The sequence below is a fragment of the Amia ocellicauda genome, chromosome 15, assembly GCF_036373705.1.
Source record: "Amia ocellicauda isolate fAmiCal2 chromosome 15, fAmiCal2.hap1, whole genome shotgun sequence".
NCBI classification, from domain to species: domain Eukaryota; kingdom Metazoa; phylum Chordata; class Actinopteri; order Amiiformes; family Amiidae; genus Amia; species Amia ocellicauda.
Window position 1 is genome coordinate 25,583,036 of NC_089864.1, and position 26,933 is coordinate 25,609,968.

General features: G+C 38.7%; 1 protein-coding gene across 1 annotated transcript; it reads left to right on the top strand.

Annotated features, from left to right (window-relative positions):
* dyrk4 (dual-specificity tyrosine-(Y)-phosphorylation regulated kinase 4) lies at nucleotides 1-24,452 on the top strand. The gene is made up of 13 exons (XM_066724466.1): nucleotides 1-631; nucleotides 4,281-4,361; nucleotides 5,293-5,442; nucleotides 7,552-7,693; nucleotides 8,866-9,029; nucleotides 9,841-9,977; nucleotides 11,664-11,804; nucleotides 18,921-19,059; nucleotides 19,796-19,877; nucleotides 20,179-20,351; nucleotides 20,825-20,885; nucleotides 21,085-21,214; nucleotides 22,308-24,452. Exons 1-13 carry the CDS (start codon nucleotides 611-613, stop codon nucleotides 22,702-22,704), a joined length of 1,818 nt encoding a protein of 605 aa, XP_066580563.1. The 5' UTR covers nucleotides 1-610; the 3' UTR covers nucleotides 22,705-24,452.
* Nucleotides 24,453-26,933: the final 2,481 nt, after the last annotated feature.

Here is a 26,933-nt window from a genome sequence, read left to right on the forward strand (position 1 = left end):
TTGCCACAGTGAGTGAGGTTTACAGTTACGGGCAGCGATCCTGGATTGTGTTGCACAGTGGAGCTCCCACAAGCGCTGCCCCCCGCTCTAGCGCTGGAACTACACGTCCAAGCCGGGATTAGAGGGACCTGCCCCGGGTACGCAGTGGTGCCAGAGCCCGCTGACTCTTAAACTGCCTGCATTCGTGCGGAGTAGACGACCAGTTGGAGAAAAACAGATCTATATCGGGATCCCAGCTGTCAGCTCGCAAACATAAACAGGTGGTTATTGGAGGGACGTATAAGACGAACAGCTTGCTCCTTCTCATTAATCTTCTGCTGACGGGAGATATTTTAACCCAAAGACAAGACCTGCGCTGGGATAACCCTGGCAGCCTTGGTTTTTAAGCTCTGCATATCCTTCCTTAATATGCGCACTGCTGCCAATCTCTTCCCACCGTCTGCGATGAAGGGATGTTGAAGGGAGTACAAGCAAGAAGTTCATATTAGCGGAGGAATTACTTGTGATGTATTTCCAGTCTGTGTCTACCTGGATTTCGAAGTTGTGGGACTTTTGGGAAGCTTCGCTCATGCTCATTGGGTCTGGGATGGTATAGGAATAGGTCAGCGGCATGTTTCCCGAAATAAACAAGGTGAGTGGGAATGCATGGTGTCTTGTGTGCGACTGCGCAACTAGCATCTGAAAAATAATAATGTTTATTAAATGCTGATTTATACACATAATAGGCACAGTAGCGTGTGGAAATAAAGGTTTATACTGATATTGCATGGCTTAGACGCGTTTTGTTCTCTCTGTTACACTAGTCAAACATAAGAAACTAAAAACATTCAATGAGGTAAGTCATAAGCATGTTGATTATATTGAGTATGATGATATTTAATAATAGCTGCATCAATAATATTATGATTGCGATTCTCTGAAGTGGTGTGTATAAAAATGGAAGCAGCATTTATTCAGAATTGATCTTCTTGAATCAGCCATGTGGGTGCATTATATTGCTACACTAGCAGTTAAATAAAAAAAAGCGCAAAAACGTGTTATTTTATAGCAAGTTACAGCTTATCATGAAAACCAAACCTGTCTGCTGAGAAGCACTGTGACATTGAAAGAGGGTCTGATTTGTATGGTGAGAGGGAGGGAGAGCGAAATAGTTACTTTTCCTATTTGTACAACACGTACAAAATGACTGCTAGACTAGTACTAGTTTTTAACCGGTAGCGTTTTCTGGTGACTGGACCTGTTTATGAGAAAATAAAATGTCATTTTGTCTTAGTTCTGCTGTCAATTGTAAACTTTGTTTTGTCGTTTTTATATTTGATGAACAGACTGAACTTCCTTAAATAATTTTGATTTTCCTAACAGAATGCTTATATCAAGTAAGTGTATAAAGGAAATAAATTAAGTAGGTGTAAAGATTGCTGTTGTGGATTTGCAACTGCAATTTTAGATTGGCAATAGTTCATTCTCTATCTCTCTTTTTCAATTGCTCCCTTTCTTTATTTATCTCCAAAGTGTAACACCAAACAAAGAAAAACAATATCAACAACAACCAACCCTAAAAAACAAACAAACAAACAAAAAACAGTAGTACAGGTAAATATGATTTACATCTTCATCACTCTTCCTAAGATATATAACAGTAATACAGAAGGAGAGAAGAAATATATATATATATATATATATATATATATATATATATATATATATATATATATGCCATTCCAAATTGCCAATGTGTCAAGAACATCATTTTGGGGGTAGGTGATACATTCTGTATATTATACTTATATATTAAACTTTTAACTACTTTGAAATGTGTTGTATAATGTTTCATAGTGATGTCTGTAGAGAACAGTTTAGTGTCTATAAAGCAGTCAATAATCATCATCATCATCATCATCATCATGATAATATTAATAATTATTATTGCAGAATATACACACATATATTTCACCATAAATCACAAACGTACATTGACCATAATAAATCTCTCTGTAGGATAGTTCATTGTTGTTGTTCTAAAATATCTGGCATTTGCTTTCTTGATGAAAACACAAGCAGTGGAATCATAACCTATAGAAGTATTTAAAATAATGCACTCATCTATCTAGACAACCCCCTGCTGAGAAAATGGCTGATGTGGTAGTATACCATCAGGCCACGAGCTGCAGCTATAACTTGGCAATGCAGGGTTAACAGTGAAGTAAAGTAGAGGAGCGTCTTCTACCATCTGCTTTGCACTGTGTTTCTCTTGTGCGGCAGGCTTTTCAAGGTCTTAAGTGCTTAATGCTTGACCTTGAGCACTGTGATAACTTAACAGTGCCATCACTTTTGAGATCTCTCTTTTTTTGTCACAATATTTAATTAGTTTCGAAAAACTTATACAGGAAACATTGATGTAAACAAATTAATTTGTGATTGTGCATGATAGTGCTCAATCTGTTTGAGATTTAATTGTTACGCTGATCCTCAGACATGCTGACCCACTTAACACTGTTTGATCTGCAAAGTTCATTTAGTACAGTGACTGCTCTGTCTCCCCCTGTCCCCTTCCAATGGGGGTAATGCTGACAGGAAGCAGCTGGCTATAATGGCATCAGAATGTGGAAACCGGGCACTGCCAGAATTGTGGATTAAAGGATTGTGATAAAGTTAAACTACAGTAATAGAATTCTCTCAACCAGGTTCCAGCATAGGCCTTGATTCCATTTACCCAACTGTAATAAAGAAACATACCTGACTCATTTAAAATAATAAATGAGTAAATAAACATTTTTAATTCAGCTTCATGTTCTGTAGAATCCCTTGTCTTGTATCAGAGAGTCTCTTAAAGTGTTTACTTCCAAGTCTCTCTCTCTGTCAGTTGATACATTTTAAACACATATCACTTATTTATGTATTGGTGTGTTTATTTTTCATGCTAGCTGTTCAGTTTTCAGCAACCAACTCTTATTTTTTTATTGTGACAGTTTAAATTACAAGAGGATTCGTTTGATATCAAGTCCTGTAATTGTGCTGATTACTATGACGTATAATAATGTAGAAAACACTGAAGAGTATTAGACTGAGGAAATATTACTCCAACAAACCTGTATTCATTCATTTATATATTTATGTATCTATATGTATGTATGTATTTATATAATTGGAAGTAGTTATCCTCTCCCCACTTGGACCCTGCCTCACACTAAATCTGATTCATCATTTTTATTCAGTATTCTCATTTTAGTTGAGTTTGGCTGTGGACTGATAAACAGTGTTTTAGCTTCTGAGTTTAGATGCAGTATTTTCATGGACCTGACACAGTGACCTACATATTTCTCTTACCCTTTGGCCTGTGGTCATGAGGACATATGTTACTGTGAATGTTGCATGTAGAAATATTTTCATGGGTACCCAGCTGGGCTCTGATTCTGGGTATGGAGGGATTCGGGCAAATCTTCTGTGGTACACACATCCAGCCTTGAATACATCAAAAGCAGTCAGTTACCCCCAGCCGGCACCAGTGCCATTTCGTATGCCTCTAGCAAACAGAACTCGTCCGCTCCTTGCCCCTTTTTGTGAAGCTGACCTCCACAGTGTATTACAGTGCAATCCACCACCAGGGAACCCATTTAGCAGTTAAACAAAAGATGCTGTCTATCTGTTACTAAAAAAGAAACATTTGTAACTGGCCCATGGTGAAAGAAACATGGTTGTCTGGTTACCACAGGGCCCTTTCCTTTTTTTACAGTCTTTATTTTTCTTAAACGTGTAGGTCAAGCTCAGTGGCCCATCTGTTTGTCTCAGCTCACATAGTGACTATCAGTAATCCCAGGCTCTCTTAGCTGATGCTCTCCTTTACTTCAAGCTAAGTTTGCCAGTTGGTCCCCAGTACAGAAGCTCACCTACTCCCCAGTATGAAATAGCATGGCAGGACCTGCAACAGTGGCCAGTCAGATAGCAGATTGAGGATTAATTACTGTGTGGCAGAAGATTCCAGCTTTTTAAACTCAGTTCATTTTAATTGAATCTGAATTGACGTGTGTGTGTGTGTGTATGTGTGTGTGTGTGGGGGGGGGTTCATGAAAAGAAAGACTAGTGAGTAGGTGGAGAGTATTATTTTTGGCTTCACGTGTAGGAGTCTATTCTTGGATTAAGTGCTCATGCTCAGTTAATAGAAGGTGGATTCCTTTCCTTTTTGCTTTTTTCAGGTAGAGGTTTTGTGTATGTATATGTATGTATATTTTATGTAGATCTGTGCTCCTTTTCTAAATAATATGATTATTTTCTGCTTTTAGTCATCTCGGCCAGATGCCTTCACTCACAGATTGCAACAGGCTGACACCAACCGACAGGGCTCCAACAAGCCCTACCAACAGGTACGTATTGAAGGAAAACCTATAAACCCTCAGTGGTTCATACAGCAGAATAACTGAAGTGAAAGCTAGGCAGAGGAGCTGTATATCCGGTGTGGTGAGCAGAAATGTTCATTGTGTAAGTGAAGGGATGGCCTTTTTGTCACCTTAATAAATTAAGTCAGTGCTATCAGGTAGTAGTGTTACCTGTCTCCTCCCAGATACACAGTGAGACAGGGATTCAGTTTCGGTAAACAATGAACAAAGGGCTGACATAAGGAGAGGTGCGTGTCAGGCTATTTTTATAAGTCACTTAATTTTAGTTTTTATTAAGCCCGTGTGAAGAGGAAAAGTCTCCCAAGAGAATACCTTTGACATTAAAAATACAAGACATGAAATTACAAAATAATTCCAAGGTTAAAACAATACCATGATTGAACAGAGATCAATATGATCCCTCATTGTTTTGAGGAAAGTGCTAATCATGAAGATATGTTTCTTCCTATGAAGTTGGGCCGAGGGGTATTATAAATAGGACAAGATACAAATAAATGACATTTAATAATATATGAATATTTATTTGCAAAAGCTGTATTACATGGACCCACAACAAACTAAACATCTGTTCCTTATTTGAGTACTGGTACCTGCCTTACGTGCCTTTGGAAACCAACAATGAGGTGCATATTTCACAGGCAGTGTAAGTGCCTATTAATGGGTTGTTAATTGTATTGGCCTGAGAGCATTACTCAGGTTAAGCTCTCCCAGGTTGTGTGGAGTGACAGTCTCAGTCAGGCCATGTGTTCCTCACATTATTTGGCTCCGCCATTCGCCAGGCCAGGTAATTCCATCCCACCCCGAGGGGTCTGGCCCTGGACAATACTGATAGCTGGGTGTATAGGATTGCCCGAACAGGCGTCCCATTTCTGTCCCTCTTTCTATTCTTCTGCTCTAGAAATTTGGATCCAATGTTGGCACCCTGCCCCAGCTGGAGGCCCCAATCAAGCAAATGGTGGTAACCAATGCCAAGCTGCACCACCAGCATGAGAGCATTCTCCCACACATTGCCAACAAGGGCATGCCCAATGGTTATCAGGCCCACCAGGTGAGACTAATAACCACAAACGTATACACACGGTCGACAATGATTTGTAGGTGTGTGCACAGTGCAAGGTAGAAACTTTGTAGTGTGTGAATAGTCTTAATAGCTTCAAGAGCTAATGTAACCCCCCCAAACTTATACAAAGTAACATTACTGCATTGCCAGTAGAGCCTGATGCAATAATGACCCATTGGGTGCAGACAGAGAGGGAGGGCAATTTAGTAGCTGTCTTTTAACACATTATTAATCATTACAGATTGAACTGCAGAATTGTTTAGGGATATTGAAACCAATGTGTATCTTGATAGGTTAAGGTTAACTTGTTTAAGTTTGGTTGCTTTATATTAGCCCTTCAAGACTTCACTTATGCACTCAATCACACTCACAGATCAGGCCAGTGTTGCTCCACTGCAACTCTGCAGGCCCAGAAAGATTTTCAATCCAACTAGCACAAATCTTCCCTTTTTTACACTTCATTTACAACACAAAAATAGGACATACACTTTCTGTGGCAAATACTAATTGTACATCACAAATGTATTGTTTTATCAAAAGAGAAAAATGCCTGGGCTGAACTAGGATTGGGCAACATAAGCTCTGCTGAACTACATACAATAGTGTGTTATCTGGTGCCCAGAGGCAGAGGGAACTGGAAGTATAACATTGATTGACTCATTGTAGTATGAAACATATGGAAAAAAACAGGGTCTACAACCCAAGACCTGGAGAGTCACTGGGTCTTTTCATTTGCATTGCAGTCATTTAATTGGTCAAATGATAATATGTTTTTGAATTCTCTTGAAAGCCATTTATAAGATGTATAGGTCTATAGCTCTCCATAACTAGGTTTGCACTACTGCATTAGAGTACAGACCAGTTCTGTCAATCCATTCAGACCTGTCATTTATTCATTTATTCGTATTATTTGGGGCTGTGAAAATAGAAGTACACAATATTTGCAGCCATTTATTTTTCTGAAAACCCATCTCAATGAAAACTTGAATTTATAATTGAAATTGATGTATTTATTTATTCGCAGAATCTCTTACCCAGGGCAAGTTAGTTTTCACAAGACACATTTTCAAAGCATTACAAGGTGCAGTAAATGCAATCAGTACAAAATACAATACACAATAAGTATACAAACAAGTACAAATGAGCTCAAAAGTGCAGACATGACACAGTTATTATTATCTATTAATGAATGGATGGTTGCTTTTTTCTATTTGAAGTTACTTGCTCATCTGCCCTGGACATTAGCAGAGGATCACCTGATACAGCAGTGCGATATAAAATAAGGGAGGAAGTGCAACTGGACCTTAACTTCTTTGGTTTCAAATAATTTCTATTGGTAATTGTAAAAACAGATAGAAATGCCCTAGATCTGCCATGGTGATGACTTGTCGTCTTGTGCAAGAATTCCAACTCAGAGATATAAAGCATAAAACCTTGGAGATCTATTAAAACAATAAAAAAAGAATAATAATATATATATTATAAAACAACAAGCATTTGTAAGAGGAGAACAAAGACAATAAGTAGCACTGCTTTCTATCTCCTGTCTGTTTTTCAAAGCAAATTAGGCTTCAGCATGATTGTGACGTATTTTCAGAGAGGCTTTGTTTTATGTTGAAGGTAAGCTATTTTAGATTTAATGTCATCTTACACACATTAAGCTTAGCCATCTCTTTGTGGCGAGAGGATGCAGGAGTTAACTATGTAGGGAAAAGAAAGGAAAAGAGTCTCTATATATAGTCTATGCCCTTTGACCCCTGGCTCCCTCTATGTTATACAGGGCCACACAACATAATAAACCCGCTATACCAATAGGTGAGACGAGGTGGTCACAAGATGTGTGCGCTCTGCAGATCTTTTCCAGAAATATAACATTTAATGATAACTAATTTCATAATAATTTCATTCTCAAGCTGTCTATTACACCCCTTGTCCAACCGTCATTTGCGAAGATATCTTGTGAGATGCTGCTCTGCATGAGAGGAGGGGGTTTGAGGCACTGAGACTTCACTGAGGCCTCTCTGGAGTGGTAGCTGTTACCACGGCGACTGCGCCTCAGAGTGGAAGTGATGTAATGGCTGACCTGTTGATTGGCAGGAGGAGAGGCACAGGGGCTTGCAGTACCCGACGCGATTCAGCTCCGTGGAGAGTCTCGCCGACTCCACCAGCAAAAGCCATTCCAACAAGCAGGAGAAGGAGAGGACATTCGAAGGGCACAGGCTTCCCATTGCGCCGGCAGGTACGCAGGAGTTATGTTATTTCTTGTTGTCGGTTAACGAATCACGGTAAGTGACGTGTCTGAGGATGGAGGTCAGGGTGCAGCAGCTTCATCATCTGAGACAGCCCCCGCCTTTCCATGACTTGCACAGATGTTGTTTGGGAAGCGAGTGTTTCAGGCAGGACTGATCGTGAGGATTAAAGGCAAAGAGAAAAGCAGGCCTGTGTGTTTCAGTTTGTTTGTTGGTTTATTTGCTTGAGATTGTGTGTGACACTCACAGAAGAGGCTGCCTCAGGGATTGGGCAACCCTGGTCCTGGAGCTCTATAGGTCTGCAGGTTTTATAGCTTGTATCTCCACCTGCTTACAACGTGGGAATGGTACCCGATTGGTTCAGTTTTACATACCAGGTATTTGCTAAAGGAACTGAGAACTCAGGGTTTGACAAAGCCAGAAGACCTTGCAGCCCTCCAAGACCAGCGTTGTCCACCATTGGACTGCTGCACCTGAAAAGCTGAAAACTTTCGTGAAAGCACTAGGGAAAGCAGCCTTTTCCTCCTAAGGCAATTCTGTTCCTATCATTACCTGTTATTTTGTACTCTTGTGACCAGGCTGCCTATGAAGCACACAACCCAAACTCTTGTCAGTTTATGTTGTAGGCCAGAGTCGTCTGCAAGGCCTTCTCTCTTGTCTTATGTCACCCTTTCCAATTTTGCTGTGTTTCTTTCTCATTAGGTAAAAAACAAATGTAACTATTTATACTTTCAAAATAGTTTTTTCGCAGCTAATAACAATGCTGTAAATTCTGTCAATTAAAAAAACTACAATGTAATTTAACTCTTGCTGGATTATTTAGTGTCATAGGTGACTTGCAGATTTTAGTGAATGATACTTTCCAGGCGTCTTCTTTCATGCAAGCCTTTAAAAAAATACATCCTTTACTTTTTTCCTTCACTTTAAATATACAAATTATACGTTCTTGTCTAAGATGAAAAGCTGGTTGCAGGTTTTAGTAAGAAGATATTTTAAACTTACCTTACTGAAGCAATTAAAATGCTTTTCATGAGCCTTCACTGAGTCCTGTCAGAAAACAGAAAAACATAAAGCTGATCATGGATAATGTACAGTACATTACGGTGCAGAAGTAATTATTATAGCCACTACTATGAGGGTCCTGTTTCCTCTCTTTCCTCAGAGGCTCTAAAGCACTTCCAGAACCGGCTGTCAGAGTTCGAGCAGGAGGAGATCATGGACTACTCTGAGCTGTGGTACCTTGGCCTGGACTCCAAGAAGATAGAGGGGGACCAAGGGAGCCAGCAGAACTGCGGCTATGACGATGAACACGGCAGCTACATAAAGGTCAGCCTCATCTGCTCTCTCAAGCCTCTGACAGCGTGTAGTTTAGGACACTTATTAGGATGGGGTGGGGGATGGAACGCAGTTAATCGTTTCAGAGACAGCAGTGAATCAGGCGGATTAAGCTACAAACAGCGCAAATGTTTGAACCCAATCTATGTGCTTTGTTTGGGAAGAACAAAATATATAATGTCCTGACTTGCTGGATTTTGACAGTAAGTTTGAATTATGTGTAACTCAAAGGTGTTCATTTTTTTTTTTTTTTTTTATTCCGACTGGAGAGCTCAATTACTTTTACGTTTTTTGTACATTACTTTGTATCCTTTTTTCCCAAGTTGAAAGGCTAAAAAATTATGTGCACTTAAGATACAGTCCTCACAGAATGTTTTGAAGCCTGGAGAGAAATTACTTAATCCAGTTAATTAATCCTGTAAACCATGTAGTAAGACCAATTATGCTGGGTTGGGTTGGAATTCATGTCCAGAAATCACTGCTCCCTCCCCCCCAGGAGTTTGGCAGCATTGGGATCTACATCTTCAGAACCATGGATAGTTCCCAGGTTGATGTTCATGTGTATTGGGTTAGAGACTATGAGGATTATGGTCAGCCAATCAGACAGCTGCCGTGGAGCAAAGAAGTATAAAAGACCTAAATAGAAAAGATCTCACAGGCTCTGCTTTCATAGGTGATGGGAAACAGAAAGTGAAAAGCTATCTAGACAACACAAAGGCTCCCAGGTGTGTACTGCATTTGTCACCTGGCGAATCAATTCTATTTTCATATCCATATTCATATTAAAATTTTCTGCTTTCAGGTCCTGCATGATCACATTGCTTATCGCTTTGAAGTGCTGGAAGTAATTGGAAAAGGATCCTTTGGACAAGTCCTTAAATGTCTGGATCATAAAACCAACGAGCTTGTTGCTATCAAAATAATTCGCAACAAAAAGAGGTAAATATGTTTTAAATCCTAACAAACTGCACAGTTCCTATTTGTCATAGTACACAACTCTCATTTATTCTTGCACCTTTACTGTTTTCAATGGAAAATTATTCCCCAAGTTCTAGACCCCCTTATGTTGAAAATCCCTTTCATAGCCATGTCAAACCCAGTCTGACATCAGGAAAAACAGTTTTAACTAGTTCTTGTGTTTTGACAAAACCAAGAGAACTTGCTTCCCAGTTGTTGTGGTTCTGAATAAAGGCTAATGCAGATGTGTAAGCCTTCATAATATATGTTAGTTAATAACAAAACATGAGAGAGATGGACAGACATGGGGAAAGCAAGCCATCATTGTGAAAAAAGGCACAGCAGCTGGTGTATTTGGTGCAGATGTTGAAAGCAATTAATGAGTACGAGAGCAATTTGGATGTGGGTTATGAGGAATCTAGTGCTGAAGAATGACATTTTTGACTCCATGCTCATTCAGAGGGAGGTTTTAATCAAGACTAACCCAACATTATGCTTTTATTTTGTGATCAAGTCTATGAAGCTGTCCTATGTCTTATTTCACAAATAGCTGAACTTTGTGTTCGGATGTGTGCCGTTGAAGGTTATATCCTTTGATCACCTTCTTTGATTTGGATAGAATCACAAAGTTGATATGTGCTTTATGATTCTGATCTTCATGCTGGGCACCCAGGTTGTTACCATAAGCCTCCTTTGTGAGAGTCCTCATTAACACTTTAGAATAAGGTGGTGGGATTGCTCATTAATTAATACAGGAATTCCACAGGATTAAAGCATCAATACCTCATGCACATCATCTGAGATCAGATATTGAGCACATGGACTCTAATCCTAACCCTGTTATACATTAACATCAGAATTCAGATTAAGTGCTTGTCATTTTCATGTTTTATTATTCATGTGGTATTAATATATTAATTCATGAGTAATCAACTTCTTTTAAAGTCCTCTTTATTGGGTTATTCCTCCCTGCCACAGCCATGGCTATTTTCTCATGCAATAAAGCTGATGCCATTCAGATCAAGACCAAGACCAATCAATAATACAGAAAACAAAATGAGCAGTTACACACACACAGCAGAGTTAAACATGGCTGAAGTGTTCATGGGTACTTGGTAAATGATTGTGCTAAAAGGCTGAATGTTACATTTTCTTTTTAGTTATGATTTTGGTCTGTAAAGTCCTGTAAAGTAAAAACTGCACAGTTTCACAGTTAATAGAAATTATCCTGTTCTATTTCAGTGAGGGGAAATTAAACAGTCCAAATAACAAATAAATAAATAAACAAAGAAAAACATGTTCAATGTTGATATGGGACATTTATGGTATATACATTTTCAACAAAATACACTTTATTTTTAAAATGATATCAAGTATTTTGGGTAGCATTATTCAAAAATATTAAAATATGGGTAAATAGTTGAAAGACATTGTGTGTAAGATTAAACAGAAATTTAAACACTACTTTGGTTACTTAAAAACAATCTATTATTTCACTTTATTTTAAGTTATAGAGGATATCTAGTGTCATTGAACTGCACTTTAGTGTTCAGTACTGTCCTGAACCCTGCTTTGCCAGAATGTTTGAACTGCAGAAAATTGTTCTGTCCTTGGATTGTTTATTCTGAAACTAAGCTCTTACACTGTTGCTGCCTTTGAAAAACACAGATTTCACCATCAAGCCCTGGTGGAGCTGAAAATCCTTGATGCCCTGCGCAGGAAAGACAAAGAGAACAGCCACAATGTCATCCACATGAAGGAGTACTTCTACTTTCGCAACCACCTCTGCATTTCCTTTGAGCTTTTAGGGTAAGCACTGAGCAGATAGCAGCTATCATCTGACTTAAATGGGCACATGGTTTTTCCAGTTTGTATGCACATTTAAATAATGTATGACCATTATATAGTAAAGCACACCCACAAATAAATAATCCAAACTAATGAAAAAACATAAATTATTATTTGTGTGCCGAGTTTACTAAATTGTGGTTACAAGTTTCAAAAGTGAGTACATGAATCCAAATTGATGAACAGGCAAACACCCAAGTCCGGAATCAAACCTGGGTCCCAGGAGCTGGACTTTGCTTTGCTGTAGTTTTTCTGTTCTGTATACAGGATTAAGCATTAATTAGATTAATAGCACTTGCTGTAATGTAATACATAAATATGGATTCTGTATACTGTAATATGTAAGATGGTACTGCAATATGTTAAGAAATCAGCAATAATGTAATTATGTAATTATAATAATAGTTACAGTTGACATGATTATAGAGGACTCTGAATTTGATTCTGAGCAGATTTATTGTAAAAAAGATTACAATAAAACTTTAATCAAAGGCAAGGCAAGACTGATTTCCAGAAATGATGCCAGTGAGAGTGTTTTCATTTGGGCTCAGGTTCTGCCTAATCTAAGAACTCATCAGCTTTAAAAGAAAGGTAAACGGGCACTACAAGCACCCAGGCTGACATTTTGAAGCCGCCTGATGTATTGCGTTACAGACACTGTATACCTTACTTAATGACTTAATTAGGGTGCTATCTCCTCTCTCTACCCGTTGCTAGAGGGAAGGTTCCAGTTACAGCCTGTAGTGTATTTTGTGTTTTTACTGATTACAGGCTAAAAAACATACACAGTTTAAGGGATAAGCAACTTACGTGTCTCTAATTATGATTCAGACATACATATGCAAATAGTATGAAATATGTGGCGATATATATGTATGTAAATTGTTAAAAATACGTAAATTGATTCAGACATACTTGTCACGTAAACAGAAGGATTTAAAAGTTGTCATAGACAGACACAGGACAGGACAGGACAGATTAGAGGCAGCCATCTTGTTGTGTTTCTAGTTTCAAACAGTCATAGCATTCCTGATTTTGTTGCATTAATTGAAGTTAATCTTGTCTGTAGTTTGCCTTAATTGAAGTCAATTCAGTACAGCTGCTGAGTTGGTTAAAGTAAATAGGTTGAAGGAAAGGTGATTTAGTCAAGGACTAGCAGGAATTCAGTTAAGTGAGTTGTGCCAGGTGGATCCAGTTGGAGCCAGTTAGGTGTGAATTAGGGGTTGGTAGATAAAATGATACTTAAAACTGCTGTTGAGAAAGAGCTGTGCTGTTTCTCTGTGACAAAAAAAAAAAGTCAAACATTTGACCAGGGGATAGAAACCAAGATCATCCAAGATTTTATTTGTGAACGTTGTCAGCATGTTGAAATCCTAGAGATCAAGGTCAGTGATCTTGAGGCTCAGCTGGTTGATCTGTGCTGTATTAGTGATATAGAAGAATTAGTCAATCAGCCCATGAGAGAGATGGTGTGCACGCCAAAACCTAGGTCAATTGAGACCTTAGAGAAGGACAGCGTAGAGAACTGCTGGATTACAGTAGGTCATAACCACAGAAAAGGACGCGCACAACCCTTAGAGACACCCCGAGAGCTGGAAATGCCCAACAGGTTCCAACCGCTGGACACCGAGTCGGACAGTGATGGCTCCGACAGTGATGGGAGGGCAGTTGAGCACCAGAGCACTATGGTGCCCGCTCCCCCCCAGAACAGGGAGGTAGTTATACAGTGAGGGAAAAAAGTATTTGATCCCCTGCTGATTCTGTACGTTTGCCCACTGACAAAGAAATGATCAGTCTATAATTTTATTGGTAGGTGTATTTTAACAGTAAGAGACAGAATAACAGCCAAAAAATCCAGAAAAACGCATTTCAAAAAAGTTATAAATTGATTTGCATGTTAATGAGGGAAATAAGTATTTGATCCCCTATCAATCAGCAAGATTTCTGGCTCCCAGGTGTCTTTTATACAGGTAACGAGCTGAGATTAGGAGCACTCTCTTAAAGGGACTGCTCCTAATCTCAGCTCGTTACCTGTATAAAAGACACCTGTCCACAGAAGCAATCAATCAATCAGATTCCAAACTCTCCACCATGGCCAAGACCAAAGAGCTGGCCAAGGATGTCAGGGACAAGATTGTAGACCTACACAAGGCTGGAATGGGCTACAAGACCATCGCCAAGCAGCTTGGTGAGAAGGTGGCAACAGTTGGTGCGATTATTCACAAATGGAAGAAACACAAAATAACTGTCAGTCTCCCTCGGTCTGGGGCTCCATAAGATCTGACCTCGTGGAGTTTCAATGATCATGAGAACGGTGAGGAATCAGCCCAGAACTATATGGGAGGATCTTGTTAATGATCTCCAGGCAGCTGGGACCATAGTCACCAAGAAAACAATTGGTAACACACTACGCCATGAAGGACTGAAATCCTGCAGCGCCCGCCAGGCCCCCCTGCTCAAGAAAGCACATGTACAGGCCCGTCTGAAGTTTGCCAATGAACATCTGAATGATTCAGAGGAGAACTGGGTGAAAGTGTTGTGGTCAGATGAGACCAAAATCGAGCTCTTTGGCATCAACTCAACCGTGTTTGGAGGAGGAGGAATGACCCCAAGAACACCATCCCCACCGTCAAACATGGAGGTGGAAACATTATGCTTTGAGGGTGTTTTTCTGCTAAGGGGACAGGACAACTGCACCACATCAAAGGGACGATGGACGGGGCCATGTACCATCAAATCTTGGGTGAGAACCTCCTTCCCTCAGCCAGGGCATTGAAAATGGGTCGTGGATGGGTATTCCAGCATGACATTGACCCAAAACACACAGCCAAAGGCAACAAAGGAGTGGCTCAAGAAGAAGCACATTAAGGTCCTGGAGTGGCCTAGCCAGTCTCCAGATCTTAATCCCATAGAAAATCTGTGGAGGAAGCTGAAGGTTCGAGTTGCCAAACGTCAGCCTCGAAACCTTAATGACTTGGAGAGGATCTGCAAAGAGGAGTGGGACAAAATCCCTCCTGAGATGTGTGCAAACCTGGTGGCCAACTACAAGAAACGTCTGACCTCTGTGATTGCCAACAAGGGTTTTGCCACCAAGTACTAAGTCGAAGGGGTCAAATACTTATTTCCCTCATTAACATGCAAATCAATTTATAACTTTTTTGAAATGCGTTTTTCTGGATTTTCTTGTTGTTATTCTGTCTCTCACTGTTAAAATACACCTACCATTAAAATTATAGACCGATCATTTCTTTGTCAGTGGGCAAACGTACAGAATCAGCAGGGGATCAAATACTGTTTTCCCTCACTGTAGTAGGAGACTTGATTCTTAGAGGTGTAGATCATAGTGTGTTCTAGTGATAAGGAGACCCACATGGTATCTTGCCTGCCTGGTGCTCAGGTTGCAGATCTCCCTAAACTAGTAGACAGGCTACGGGCCAAAGCCAGGGGGAATCCACTGGTCATGGTCCACATTGCAACCAATGACATAGAAAACGGCAGGGCAGAGGTTCTGCAAGACGAATTTAAAGAGTTAAGAAAGAAACTAAAGAGCAGAACCTCCACAGTAGTTTTCTCCAAATACTTCCGGTACCACGTGCCAAGCCAGGGAGACAGGCTGAGATTAGAAATCTTGGTTGTAGGGAAGAGGGGTTTAGATTTATGGAGCATTGGTCTTCTGGGATAGATGAGACCTGTACAAACCGGACGGTCTACATCTAAACAGAAGGGGGGCTAATGCACTGGGAGAGCGTACTATGTGCAGAGTAATTGAGAATCTTTTAAACTAGGGAGCATGTGCGCAGGGTGCTCTGACAATGGGAGATGTTCCACTAAGGAAAGATAACCAAGGGAAACTGCTAGTAGGAAAGTCTTGAAATGTATGTACCTAAATGCCAGGAGTATAAGGAACGAGATGTTAGACCTAGAAGCCACAGTGCTGGCGTGTGACTATGATGTTGTAGGAGTGACAGAAACATGGCTTTCAGAAAATGATGGGGATGAATACAAGTTGAAAGGATACACACAGTTTAGGAGAGACAGGCATAATCGAAGAGGTGGTGTGGTAGCATTATATGTCAGAAATCACAGAAGAGATTAACTCAACTGTGCTGAGCAGAAGAACTCAAATTAGATCCTGTTAATGAAACAGAATCTTTGTGGGTTAAACTAGTGAATAAAAGATTCAGAGGATTAGTGGTAGGAGTGTGTTACAGACCACCCAATTCAGATATTCAGAAAGATGTTTCATTGTACAATGTAATCAGGACTGCATGTATCAAGGATGTGGCTTCTCTAATTTCTCTGATTTTAATTTCCCAAACAGACTCGGAAAGCCCAGATGGGACTACAGAAGCAGAAATAGAAATGGTTGAGATTGCAAATGACTGCTTTCTAACTCAATTTGTCAGGGAACCAACTAGAGAGAGCGCATGCATTGACTTGATCTTTTCAAATGACCAAGACAGAGTCAGAGGGACACTAGTTAGAGAACCAATGGCAAACTGAGATCACAAGATGGTTAGCTTTGAGGCATACTTTCAAACAACAAGGACCAAGTCTAAAACAATGGTCTACAATTTTAGAAAAGCAAACCTTGAAGGTATAAGGTGGCACTTAGAAGAGTGAGACTGGAACACACTGTATACAGATTCAGTTGAAAATGGATGGTTATATTTTAAGAATATACTACTTGAGGCTCAGGAGAAATTTGTACCAAAACTTAGCAAATTGAGGACCAAAAAACATTGGCCAAAATGGTTTAATAGAAGTATTCACAAAAATATCAAGAGAAACAAAATGTTGTATAGCGCATACAGAAGGAATAGAGACGAAACAAAATACAAAGAATTCTGTTGAGCTGCAAAGAGATCTTAAGAAAGGGATCAGGAAAGCAAAGAGGGAAATAGAAAGAAACAAAGCTCTTGGAACTAAAACTAATGCAAAGAGTTTTTTTCAATACTACAACAGCAAGAGGTCATTAAAGGAGGAAGTGAAACAGATGAAGGGCAAGAATTGAAGTATCTTGGAAAACAAACAAGATGTGGCAAATGTTCTAAATGAGTATTTCACAGAGGTTTTTACAAAAAAAAACAGCCAAAAGAAGAAATGCCACAGGTTAACAATCAGTCCAGTCAAACCCAAAGAGAGATACTAAAGGGACTAGCAGAATTAAATACAAACAAATCACCTGGGCCGGATGGTACATTTCCAATAGTACTTAAAGAAATGAGGGAAATTATTTATAGGCCGCTAACTAAAATATTCCACATGACACTTAGAACAGGGGATGTGCCAACTGACTGGAAGACAGCAAATGTCATACCAATCCACAAAAAAGGGGACAAAACTGAGCCAGGAAATTACAGACCAATCAGTCTCACCTGCATCACTTGTAAAATGTTGGAAAACATTATTAGACAGAAAATGGAGAAGCATCTTAATGAAAACCATATTCTTGGAGATAGTCAGCATGGGTTTAGATGAGGCGGATCATGTCTTACAAATTTTTTAGAATTTTGTAGAACATGCAACTGCAGCTGTAGATCATGTGAAAGCATATGATATGATATACTTAGATTTTCAAAAAGCTTTTGATAAGGTTCCACACCAAAGACTGATCCTCAAATTGTAAGCTGTAGGCATTCAGGGTAATGTAAGTAGATGGATTATGAACTGGTTGATGTATAGGAAACAGAGGGTGTCGATTAGAGGAGTCGCTTCTAACTGGAGTGAGGTTGTTAGTCGAGTTCCACAGGGATCAGTACTAGGGCCTTTGCTTTTTCTAATCTATATTAATGGACTCTGGGATAGTTAGCAAACTTGTCACACTTTCAGATGATACTAAAATAGGTGGCTCAGCAGAACCTTTTCACCCTGGAACAGAGGAGACTATGTGGGAACTTGATTTAAGTCTACAAAATCATGAAAGGCCTCGACCACATCAAACCAGAGGAGCTTTTCCAGATCAGCAGGGACACACGCACCCGGGGACACAAATTGAAATTGGACTTCAAGGCATTCAAGACAGAAAACAGGAGACACTTCTTCACACAGAGAGTTGTCACAATCTGGAAGAAACTACCCAGCGATGTGGTTAAAGATACATTTAAAACATTTAAAAACAGACTGGATAGGATCCTTAGATCAATAATGGACACCAAACGTGCACGCTGGGTTGAATGTCCTCCTCTCATTTGTAAACTGTTTTATGTTCTTATGTCACTGATTTTGAACATGTGCACAAGACATATTTGGCAGGCCTTGGCCAGCTTTTACTTTTTTACTGTCTTGAACAGTTGTGTTATTAATGTGTGTGATAAAAATGCCTTATCTATAAATGATATCTATAGAAGTAGTCGAGTAGAATAGGATAATATCCTGTAACAATCAGCATGTGCAAAGTGTTCAAGCCTTTAATTATAGCAGATCTTTTTCTTGAATCTCGTGAATGGGGTTTATTATAGTGCAAATGCAGTCTGTACCTTATAAATATGAAAATTGTTCATATGTCTGTCTAAATTAAGTTTTAAAGTACATATCTATGGAGTGTTCTTTTGTTATTTTACCCACTGTTCTCAGACAGTTTCCTAATTCAATTAACTGTAGTTAACAGTAAAGTGTACGGCTGATTGATGTATTTAAGAGATTCTCGCATAAAACCAGAGAGATGCAATCGGTTTTTAGTAGATTAAAGTTAATTTAGGTTTATAGATCTGGTTGAGGTTAAAAAAATATGAGTTGCAATCAAGTATAACTAGCAATTTAAATACCTATCAACAAACTTGTCCTGTACAATTACTATACCACATCATTCATGCTATAGTAGAAAAGCTTGGGCTGTCTGTATTGAGTATGTTCTGCACCCTGGTGGCAAGAGGCAGTTTTGCACCTAAAAATAAAACAAGTTGGAAATGATTGATGAACACGTCAATTGTTTTGGGGGAAAAAACAAACAAACATTTATAAAGTCCATGTAATTGTTATGCATCAGTGTGCCATGTGGCTAACGTTAACTTTCAGAGTTTGATGTGAAATGCATGCTGAAAGCCCTAAACCCCCAACCCCTTTCTGTCTCCCCAGATTAAACCTGTACGAGCTCATTAAGAAAAACAACTTTCAAGGATTCAGTTTGGCTCTCATTCGACGCTTTGCCTACGCACTACTGAAATGCTTGCAAATGCTTCACAGAGAGAAAATCATCCATTGTGACCTCAAACCTGTAAGGAATAATGCTTATTGCTCCTTTTCCAATTGATAATTATATATATATATATATATATATATATATATATATATATATATATATATAGAGAGAGAGAGAGAGAGAGAGAGAGAGAAAGAGAGAGAGAGATACACAGCTGTCTAGGTTTCATTAAAAGGCAGAATAGAACTTAAAGGAGGAAATAGCCTTGGAACCACAAGCTTTGTATCAAACATGATGGTTAACTAAATTATGTTAACACAGGAGATAATGGAAGGATTTCAAAACAGACATGATGCACTGTATAGGGTGCTACCTTATTTGAAAAGCAGAGGGATAAATCATAGGAATGGCAGGTGAGGTCTGCCTTGTTGCATTTTGATGAGGCTCCAGCATGTGATGAGTGATGAGTCAGTGCTGATGTTCATAGGAAGCTAGCTCCACCAGTGGCTTCGTTTACTGTATTTCAGTATTACTCCTTGTAAAATATACCTGCACCTCTGTAATGTTGTTAAGGTCAAGTCCTGTATTATGGTTTTTGTAGTATGTGTCACCCCACATGAAGGTATTAGTCAAATTAATTAATAACATGTCCCTGTCACAGTCAGCCAGAACTCAGCCTGTGATAAACCCCATTCAATGCCCAAGAAAGTACTGAATCTTTTTAAACAATTGGGTCCTGACTAACAACAAATAATGGAGAAAAAGGGCTTGAAGTATTTGATTTGATTGCATTTAATTTCTTTTCAAAAAGGAAAACATCTTACTTTCCCAGAAAGGACAAGGAAATATAAAAGTGGTTGACTTTGGATCCAGTTGCTATGAACAACAGAGAGGTGAGTAATGTCATCACTTGTGTCAGCCTGGAAATGAGATCAAAGTAAATATGTTCAGTTAACCTTGTTATTACATGTATATAGAAACCCAAGTTAATAATAAGTTGTTTAGCACATACGGTTTTAATATAATCATCACTGTATAATTATCATTGTTATAGAGCAGTGGTGGCCAACCCCATTACTGCAGGTTTTACAGATCTCTCTACCTCATAGCTGCGTACTTAATTCCAAGCTCAAATACCTTTGTGACGAATGTGTGCTTGCCTCATTCTTTTGTGTTTCCCTTGATGATCTACAGTGTACACCTACATACAGAGCCGGTTCTATCGCTCCCCAGAGGTGATTCTGGGGCACCCGTATAGCATGGCCATTGACATGTGGAGTCTGGGCTGCATTCTGGCAGAGCTGTACACCGGCTACCCTCTGTTCCCCGGGGAGAACGAGGTGGAGCAGATTGCGTGTATCATGGAGGTATAGTCCCAAACCAGGGAATATCATCTATTCTGACCCCCAATTGCTTCTTAACATACAACCTGCTAAGTTTATGAGACACCATTACATTTAACCGAATAATGCACAGATAAATTAAGTTTATATAGTAGACTTCGTTGTAAGTTTTTTTTTTTTAATCCTCCGGGTGGTATAAAGTAGGTTTCTGTTCATTGCCTTTTTATTTTGGGAGGGTGTATAGTATTTTAACTATTTGTAATAACTGGGGTCTTAGCCAAGAGGGAATAGCAGTACAGTATTTGGATTTTTTGTATTATTAGTGATATACAGTATAGTGATGTATTAAAAGAAACACACTGAAATCTCTAGAAGAGTTTCCTTTTTATACCACAGTGATCTCATGTATGTATCCTTTTTCTGACTTAAAAAGGGATTGAGAATTAAAGCCGAATACTGAGATGGCATGGTTTGAGTGAACATGTGGTTTATTTTAGGTCTTGGGGCTGCCTCCAAATGAATTTGTTCACACAGCATCACGAAGGCGATTATTTTTTGGTAAGCAGTTATTTTAATTTTTTTTGGGGTGATACACATTGGTTTTGTTCACAGTATTTTATTTAACCCCAAGGATGTTATAAATTTGATTACATATTTTAAAGTACAATTTGCCTTTAAATAGATGTTAAAGTAATTTTAAGAAAATAATAAAAAAGCAATTCAGTGGATGACTGACCCAGTTTATTTTGTTCTACAGATTCGAAAGGGAACCCTAGAAACATTACGAACAGTAAGGGCCGGAAAAGAAGACCCAGCTCCAAAGAGCTCACCACTATGCTGAAGACGAATGACCCTCTGTTTCTGGATTTCTTAAGAGGCTGCCTAATGTAAGTGTTGTATGTTATACAACTAAATATGACTACATTAGAAGTCAGGAGAAATTAAATCCAATAACTTGCCTTTGACTTTGGTTAGTGGTTAGTATTGCATAAATACAGTATGTACAGTAATCAAACTCTGGTTGACGTAATGGAGATTTTTGGGTGTGGAGTCACTGCACAATCACATATCAAGTTAATATTGTATATTGAGTGAATGCACTGACAGAGATTGTACTGTTCAGATTTAAATGAATGTCATCTTCATTAGTTAGCAACTTGAAGTTGATCAAACTGCAGGCAGCATTGCATGGTGAAGTGCAATGTAGGGTTCCAGTAGGGTTCCTAATTAATTTAAACAATCTGATAATTACCAAAGGTATGCAATCTGCACCATTAGATGGCAATCAGTTCAAGATGATATAACCACACTCTGGGAAAAAGTGTAATTCTTCTCTAGGCAGAACAATCAAGATTATTGTGTTTCATTTTGTCTCTGAAGAAAAAGTCCTGTCTTGCTTATCATAGAATGCTTGGCTGTTATTATGTTTTGTCACAGTATAATCTTGGCTAGATTAACACATCAGAGTCTTTTTAAAAGCTGCAGACACAGTGGACTTATATCAGCCAACCTCTGGAGTTGACTTGACATGTGTAAATGTTTAGAAATCAATTTAGGGGCCTTCAAAGCTTCATAAAACACCCCTTGTCTTAGATCAATCAACTAAAATCTTTAATGTTCTTCTTAGGCTCAAAAGACAAACTCTGATATAATTGATAAATAAGTATAGTTTAATGAGTATAGTAAATAAGTATAGTTAAACTAATCACCAACTAATGTTTCAAATTGCCAGTTCTTTGCAGTGCTGTACTTTGGTGGCTTTTGGTCTAGCCCTGGCTAACCCTACTACCTCCATCAGCATGAAGTATGAAGTGTGTGCAATTGGATTCCAACCACAGTCCCATGTATAGCTACAAGCACACAGTCAGTGTTTGAACAGGGGCATAGGGTACTGAATGCTGCTTAATGCATTGTACAGGCAAAGATGGGTGACCTGGGTTTGTATTCTTGTTTCCCATTTTGGCCCCATTGTTGTCACAGGTGGGACCCTCAGAAGCGCATGACCCCAGATGAGGCCATGCAGCACGACTGGATCCAGGAAGGCCGCTCACACAAGACCAGGCCCAAAACACGCCCTGTGAGGAGGCCTACTGAGAGCATTCTGGTCCCGGACAACAACAAGGAACACAGCCACCGCAAGGCCCCCAGCAACAGGACAGGTTCTGGAAAGTTAGAGAAGATGTCTACAGTCGAGAGACTCAGGCCCATTGGGGCGTCTGCGGAGGAGGAGATGCACGAGGACACCGCCCAGGACACTGCGGGGAGAAGGGAGACAGGGGAGCGTCCAGTGCACATAATCATCAAACCCCAGCCTGCAGACCACCACACAGACACAGACTCTCAGGACCAGACACAGACCTTGCCCCCTATTGTATAACTATGGGTTCAAGGGGACCAGGAGTTCTTTTGTGTATCATTTTCACAAACCATTTTTGTTCAATAGTACTCCAGAAGTAGCTTCTTTCTTTTGAAAATATAAATGGTTGTTAATATTCAAAAAGGTCAATCCTTTCTTTTCTGATGAGACTTAAGGACAGACACCAATCCACATTTGATGTGCAATTCCTACTCCAGTTCTCAACAACCAGTTTTTTTCTTCATTTCCTCTAGTGCTCTATTCAGACAATAAATGAACAACTGGAAACATTACACTTTTAAAAGGTACTGAAAAATGATATTACTAAATACTGAACAAACCAGTGTCTTTACATGCATTATACTTCAGGTTCCCCTTGAAAGATTCAGGGTTTATATGGATTCAAACAGGAAAGTATTCTTAAAAAAAAAAGAATAGTATTCGTGCAGAATTTACACAAATATGCTATTATGTTATTTTAACATTTTGATTCTAAATGAATAAAGCCTGTTATTTCACAATTTCATGTGTATTTTTTAACCAAAAATTTACCAGCAATTTTTTTTAACTAAATATTTCAATAACTACAATTTTACGTTTACATGTTAATATGTTGCACAGACCAAGCCGACAGTATTTCCATAGTACATAAAACACACACATGTATGCATACAAACAAACTAAAACAAATTTGAAAAAAGGAGTCAGTTCATTTAAACTTTTCATGTCTATAGAAAAATAGTTTAATCTTACAGCTGTATTTGCTTGAAAGTCTGTTTATTTTGCCATTGCTTTGTTAAATAGATTGTTTTGGTTTTATTGATTTATTTGTGTTTATAGAATTGTTTTGGTTTAATAATATTACTGTTGTAAATTTACTCACTCTTTACTCAAGGGGGGTATTTGTATGTAAAATATTTGTGATTTGTATGCCATGCATGACATTTATCGTATATCATGTTAATGTAAAATAGACAAAGTTTGACGTGTACACGTACTGTGAAAGGGACTTTTTTTGTGTGTGTCTGTGACTCTTAGAGATATCTAATTTTGTTATGTATGACTGTTCTTAAAAAACCTTAATTAATAGTTTGTGCCTTGCAGTATTAGAACCTGTGCACTTTATATAGAAATAACTTTAGTAGTAGCTATCAATATTGTGGCACTTCAGTGTTACTCACTGTTGAAAAGCTGAAAAGTATCGAAAAGCACTTGGAACTGTCGTTTAGTTCACCATACAAATAACCAATAGCTAAATTCTAATATCAATAGTTAAATTTTTTTAATAAAATCCTGTGATAAAAGCATGAAACAAATGTAAAGAAAAAATTAAACATGCAGCAAGAGCAGGACAAGAATTGACTGCAGAAACAAGCAAAGAGAGCATTATCATTGGAATAATAGAGAAGCAACAAAATGTTTTGCTAATATTCTGCTTACATATGCTTAACCAGCAGAAAATCACTTATTTGCACTTAGTTGTATGAAGGTGCACATGTTTTTCTAAAACCTCACAGGAATCAATATGTTAAATAGTTCTGAAACACTACCAGAAAGTGATATTTATAGCTGCTGCTGATTATGTATTCAGTAATATCTGAAATTCAGTCATCATAATCAGGTCATTGACTTCACGAAAAGTGTAAAGTTTTCACAGAAATGTGATCAAATAGAAACAAACAAACTCTAATGTAGAAATGTGACAATTTGAAGTAATGTATTAAAAAAGAAAAATAATTTGTTATAATAAAATTTCCATTTTAACTTTTTGCTTTTTATGTATTTCTTTACTTACACTTGGCAAATGACCTAAATAATCTTAATCGTGTACAATTACAAAGCAATTACACTTTTATAACAATAAATAGCCTACATATACAGTGAGGGAAAAAAGTATTTGACCCCCTGCTGATTTTGTACGTTTGCCCACTGACAAAGAAATGATCAATCTATAATTTTAATGGAAGCTGTATTTTAACAGTCAGAGACAGAATAACAACAAAAAAAACAAGAAAAACGCATTTCACAAAAGTTATAAATTGATTTGCATGTTAATGAGGGAAATAAGTATTTGATCCCCTATCAATCAGCAAGATTTCTGGCTCCCAGGTGTCTTTTATACAGGTAACGAGCTGAGATTAGGAGCACTCTCTTAAAGGGACTGCTCCTAATCTCAGCTCGTTACCTGTATAAAAGACACCTGTCCACAGAAGCAATCAATCAATCAGATTCCAAACTCTCCACCATGGCCAAGACCAAAGAGCTGTCCAAGGATGTCAGGGACAAGATTGTAGACCTACACAAGGCTGGAATGGGCTACAAGACAATCGCAAAGCAGCTTGGTGAGAAGGTACAACAGTTGGTGCGATTATTCGCAAATGGAAGAAACACAAAATAACTGTCAGTCTCCCTCGGTCTGGGGCTCCATGTAAGATCTCACTTCGTGGAGATTCAATGATCATGAGAACGGTGAGGAATCAGCCCAGAACTACACGGGAGGATCTTGTTAATGATCTCAAGGCAGCTGGGACCATAGTCACCAAGAAAACAATTGGTAACACTACGCCGTGAAGGACTGAAATCCTGCAGCGCCCGCCAGGTCCCCCTGCTCAAGAAAGCACATGTACAGGCCCGTCTGAAGTTTGCCAATGAACATCTGAATCATTCAGAGAAGAACTGGGTGAAAGTGTTGTGGTCAGATGAGATCAAAATCGAGCTCTTTGGCATCAACTCAACTCGCCGTATTTGGAGGAGGAGGAATGACCCCAAGAACACCATCCCCACCGTCAAACATGGAGGTGGAAACATTATGCTTTGGGGGTGTTTTTCTGCTAAGGGGACAGGACAACTGCACCGCATCAAAGGGACGATGGACAGGGCCATGTACCGTCAAATCTTGGGTGAGAACCTCCTTCCCTCAGCCAGGGCATTGAAAATGGGTCGTGGATGGATATTCCAGCATGACAATAACCCAAAACACACAGCCAAGGCAACAAAGTAGTGGCTCAAGAAGAAGCACATTAAGGTCCTGGAGTGGCCTAGCCAGTCTCCAGACCTTAATCACATAGAAAATCTGTGGAGGGAGCTGAAGGTTCGAGTTGCCAAACGTCAGCCTCGAAACCTTAATGACTTGGAGAGGATCTGCAAAGAGGAGTGGGACAAAATCCCTCCTGAGATGTGTGCAAACCTGGTGGCCAACTACAAGAAACATCTGACCTCTGTGATTGCCAACAAGGGTTTTGCCACCAAGTACTAAGTCGAAGGGGTCAAATACTTATTTCCCTCATTAACATGCAAATCAATTTATAACTTTTTTGAAATGCGTTTTTCTGGATTTTTTTGTTGTTATTCTGTCTCTCACTGTTAAAATACACCTACCATTAAAATTATAGACTGATCATTTCTTTGTCAGTGGGCAAACATACAAAATCAGCAGGGGATCAAATACTTTTTTCCCCCACTGTACACTATGGTAATGTATCTAATGGCAATATGTTTGTGACTGTGGAAGGCTGCATTCCCACACAGGACTGCTTGCGTACTTTGTGGGGAAGGGGAAGATGAGAAGATAATGTTTATTCCAAAATAAACAAACAATAAACATGTTTGGTGTACAGAGTTCTTTATATAGCCTATTTGTTAAATCCTACCTATTAAAATTGAATTGTATTTGTTCTGTTTTTTACATTTGTCTGATTCTTGTCTTTTAAAATAACAAATTCCACATGAAATCGGAGTGTGTGGTAGCCTACATTTATACAGGTCTTGCAAAATACCACAAGTACACCATTTCCTTACTCAAGTCTTGTGTATTTTCCAATATAAGATCAGTAAGCAATTAATCTTAATCACTTTTTTAAAATCACGTTTTTTAGAAAAGCCGTCTGCCACGGAATAATGTTGTGATCTGAATAGGTAACGGGAATACTTGTATTCCTACTCAGCACTGTGTGTGTGTATATATTTATTTATATTTTCATACTAGCCACACTTTAGAAAACATTAAAATAAATAAAAATAAAGAAGAATTTGTAGCATTTTAGCACTTACAACTTTAAATACTGTTTTCTTAACCCTAGATTTTAGTCCTTGACTCTTCAATTTTATTTTAATTACAAATCAAGGTGTGTACAAACAGATCTAATTAAATAACATGATTTCATGTTTAAGTAAGTTTATCTTCAATATTCCTCTAAATATCAAGAACCCATGTTATAAATGTTTATTTTATTTCCATTTATTATATACAT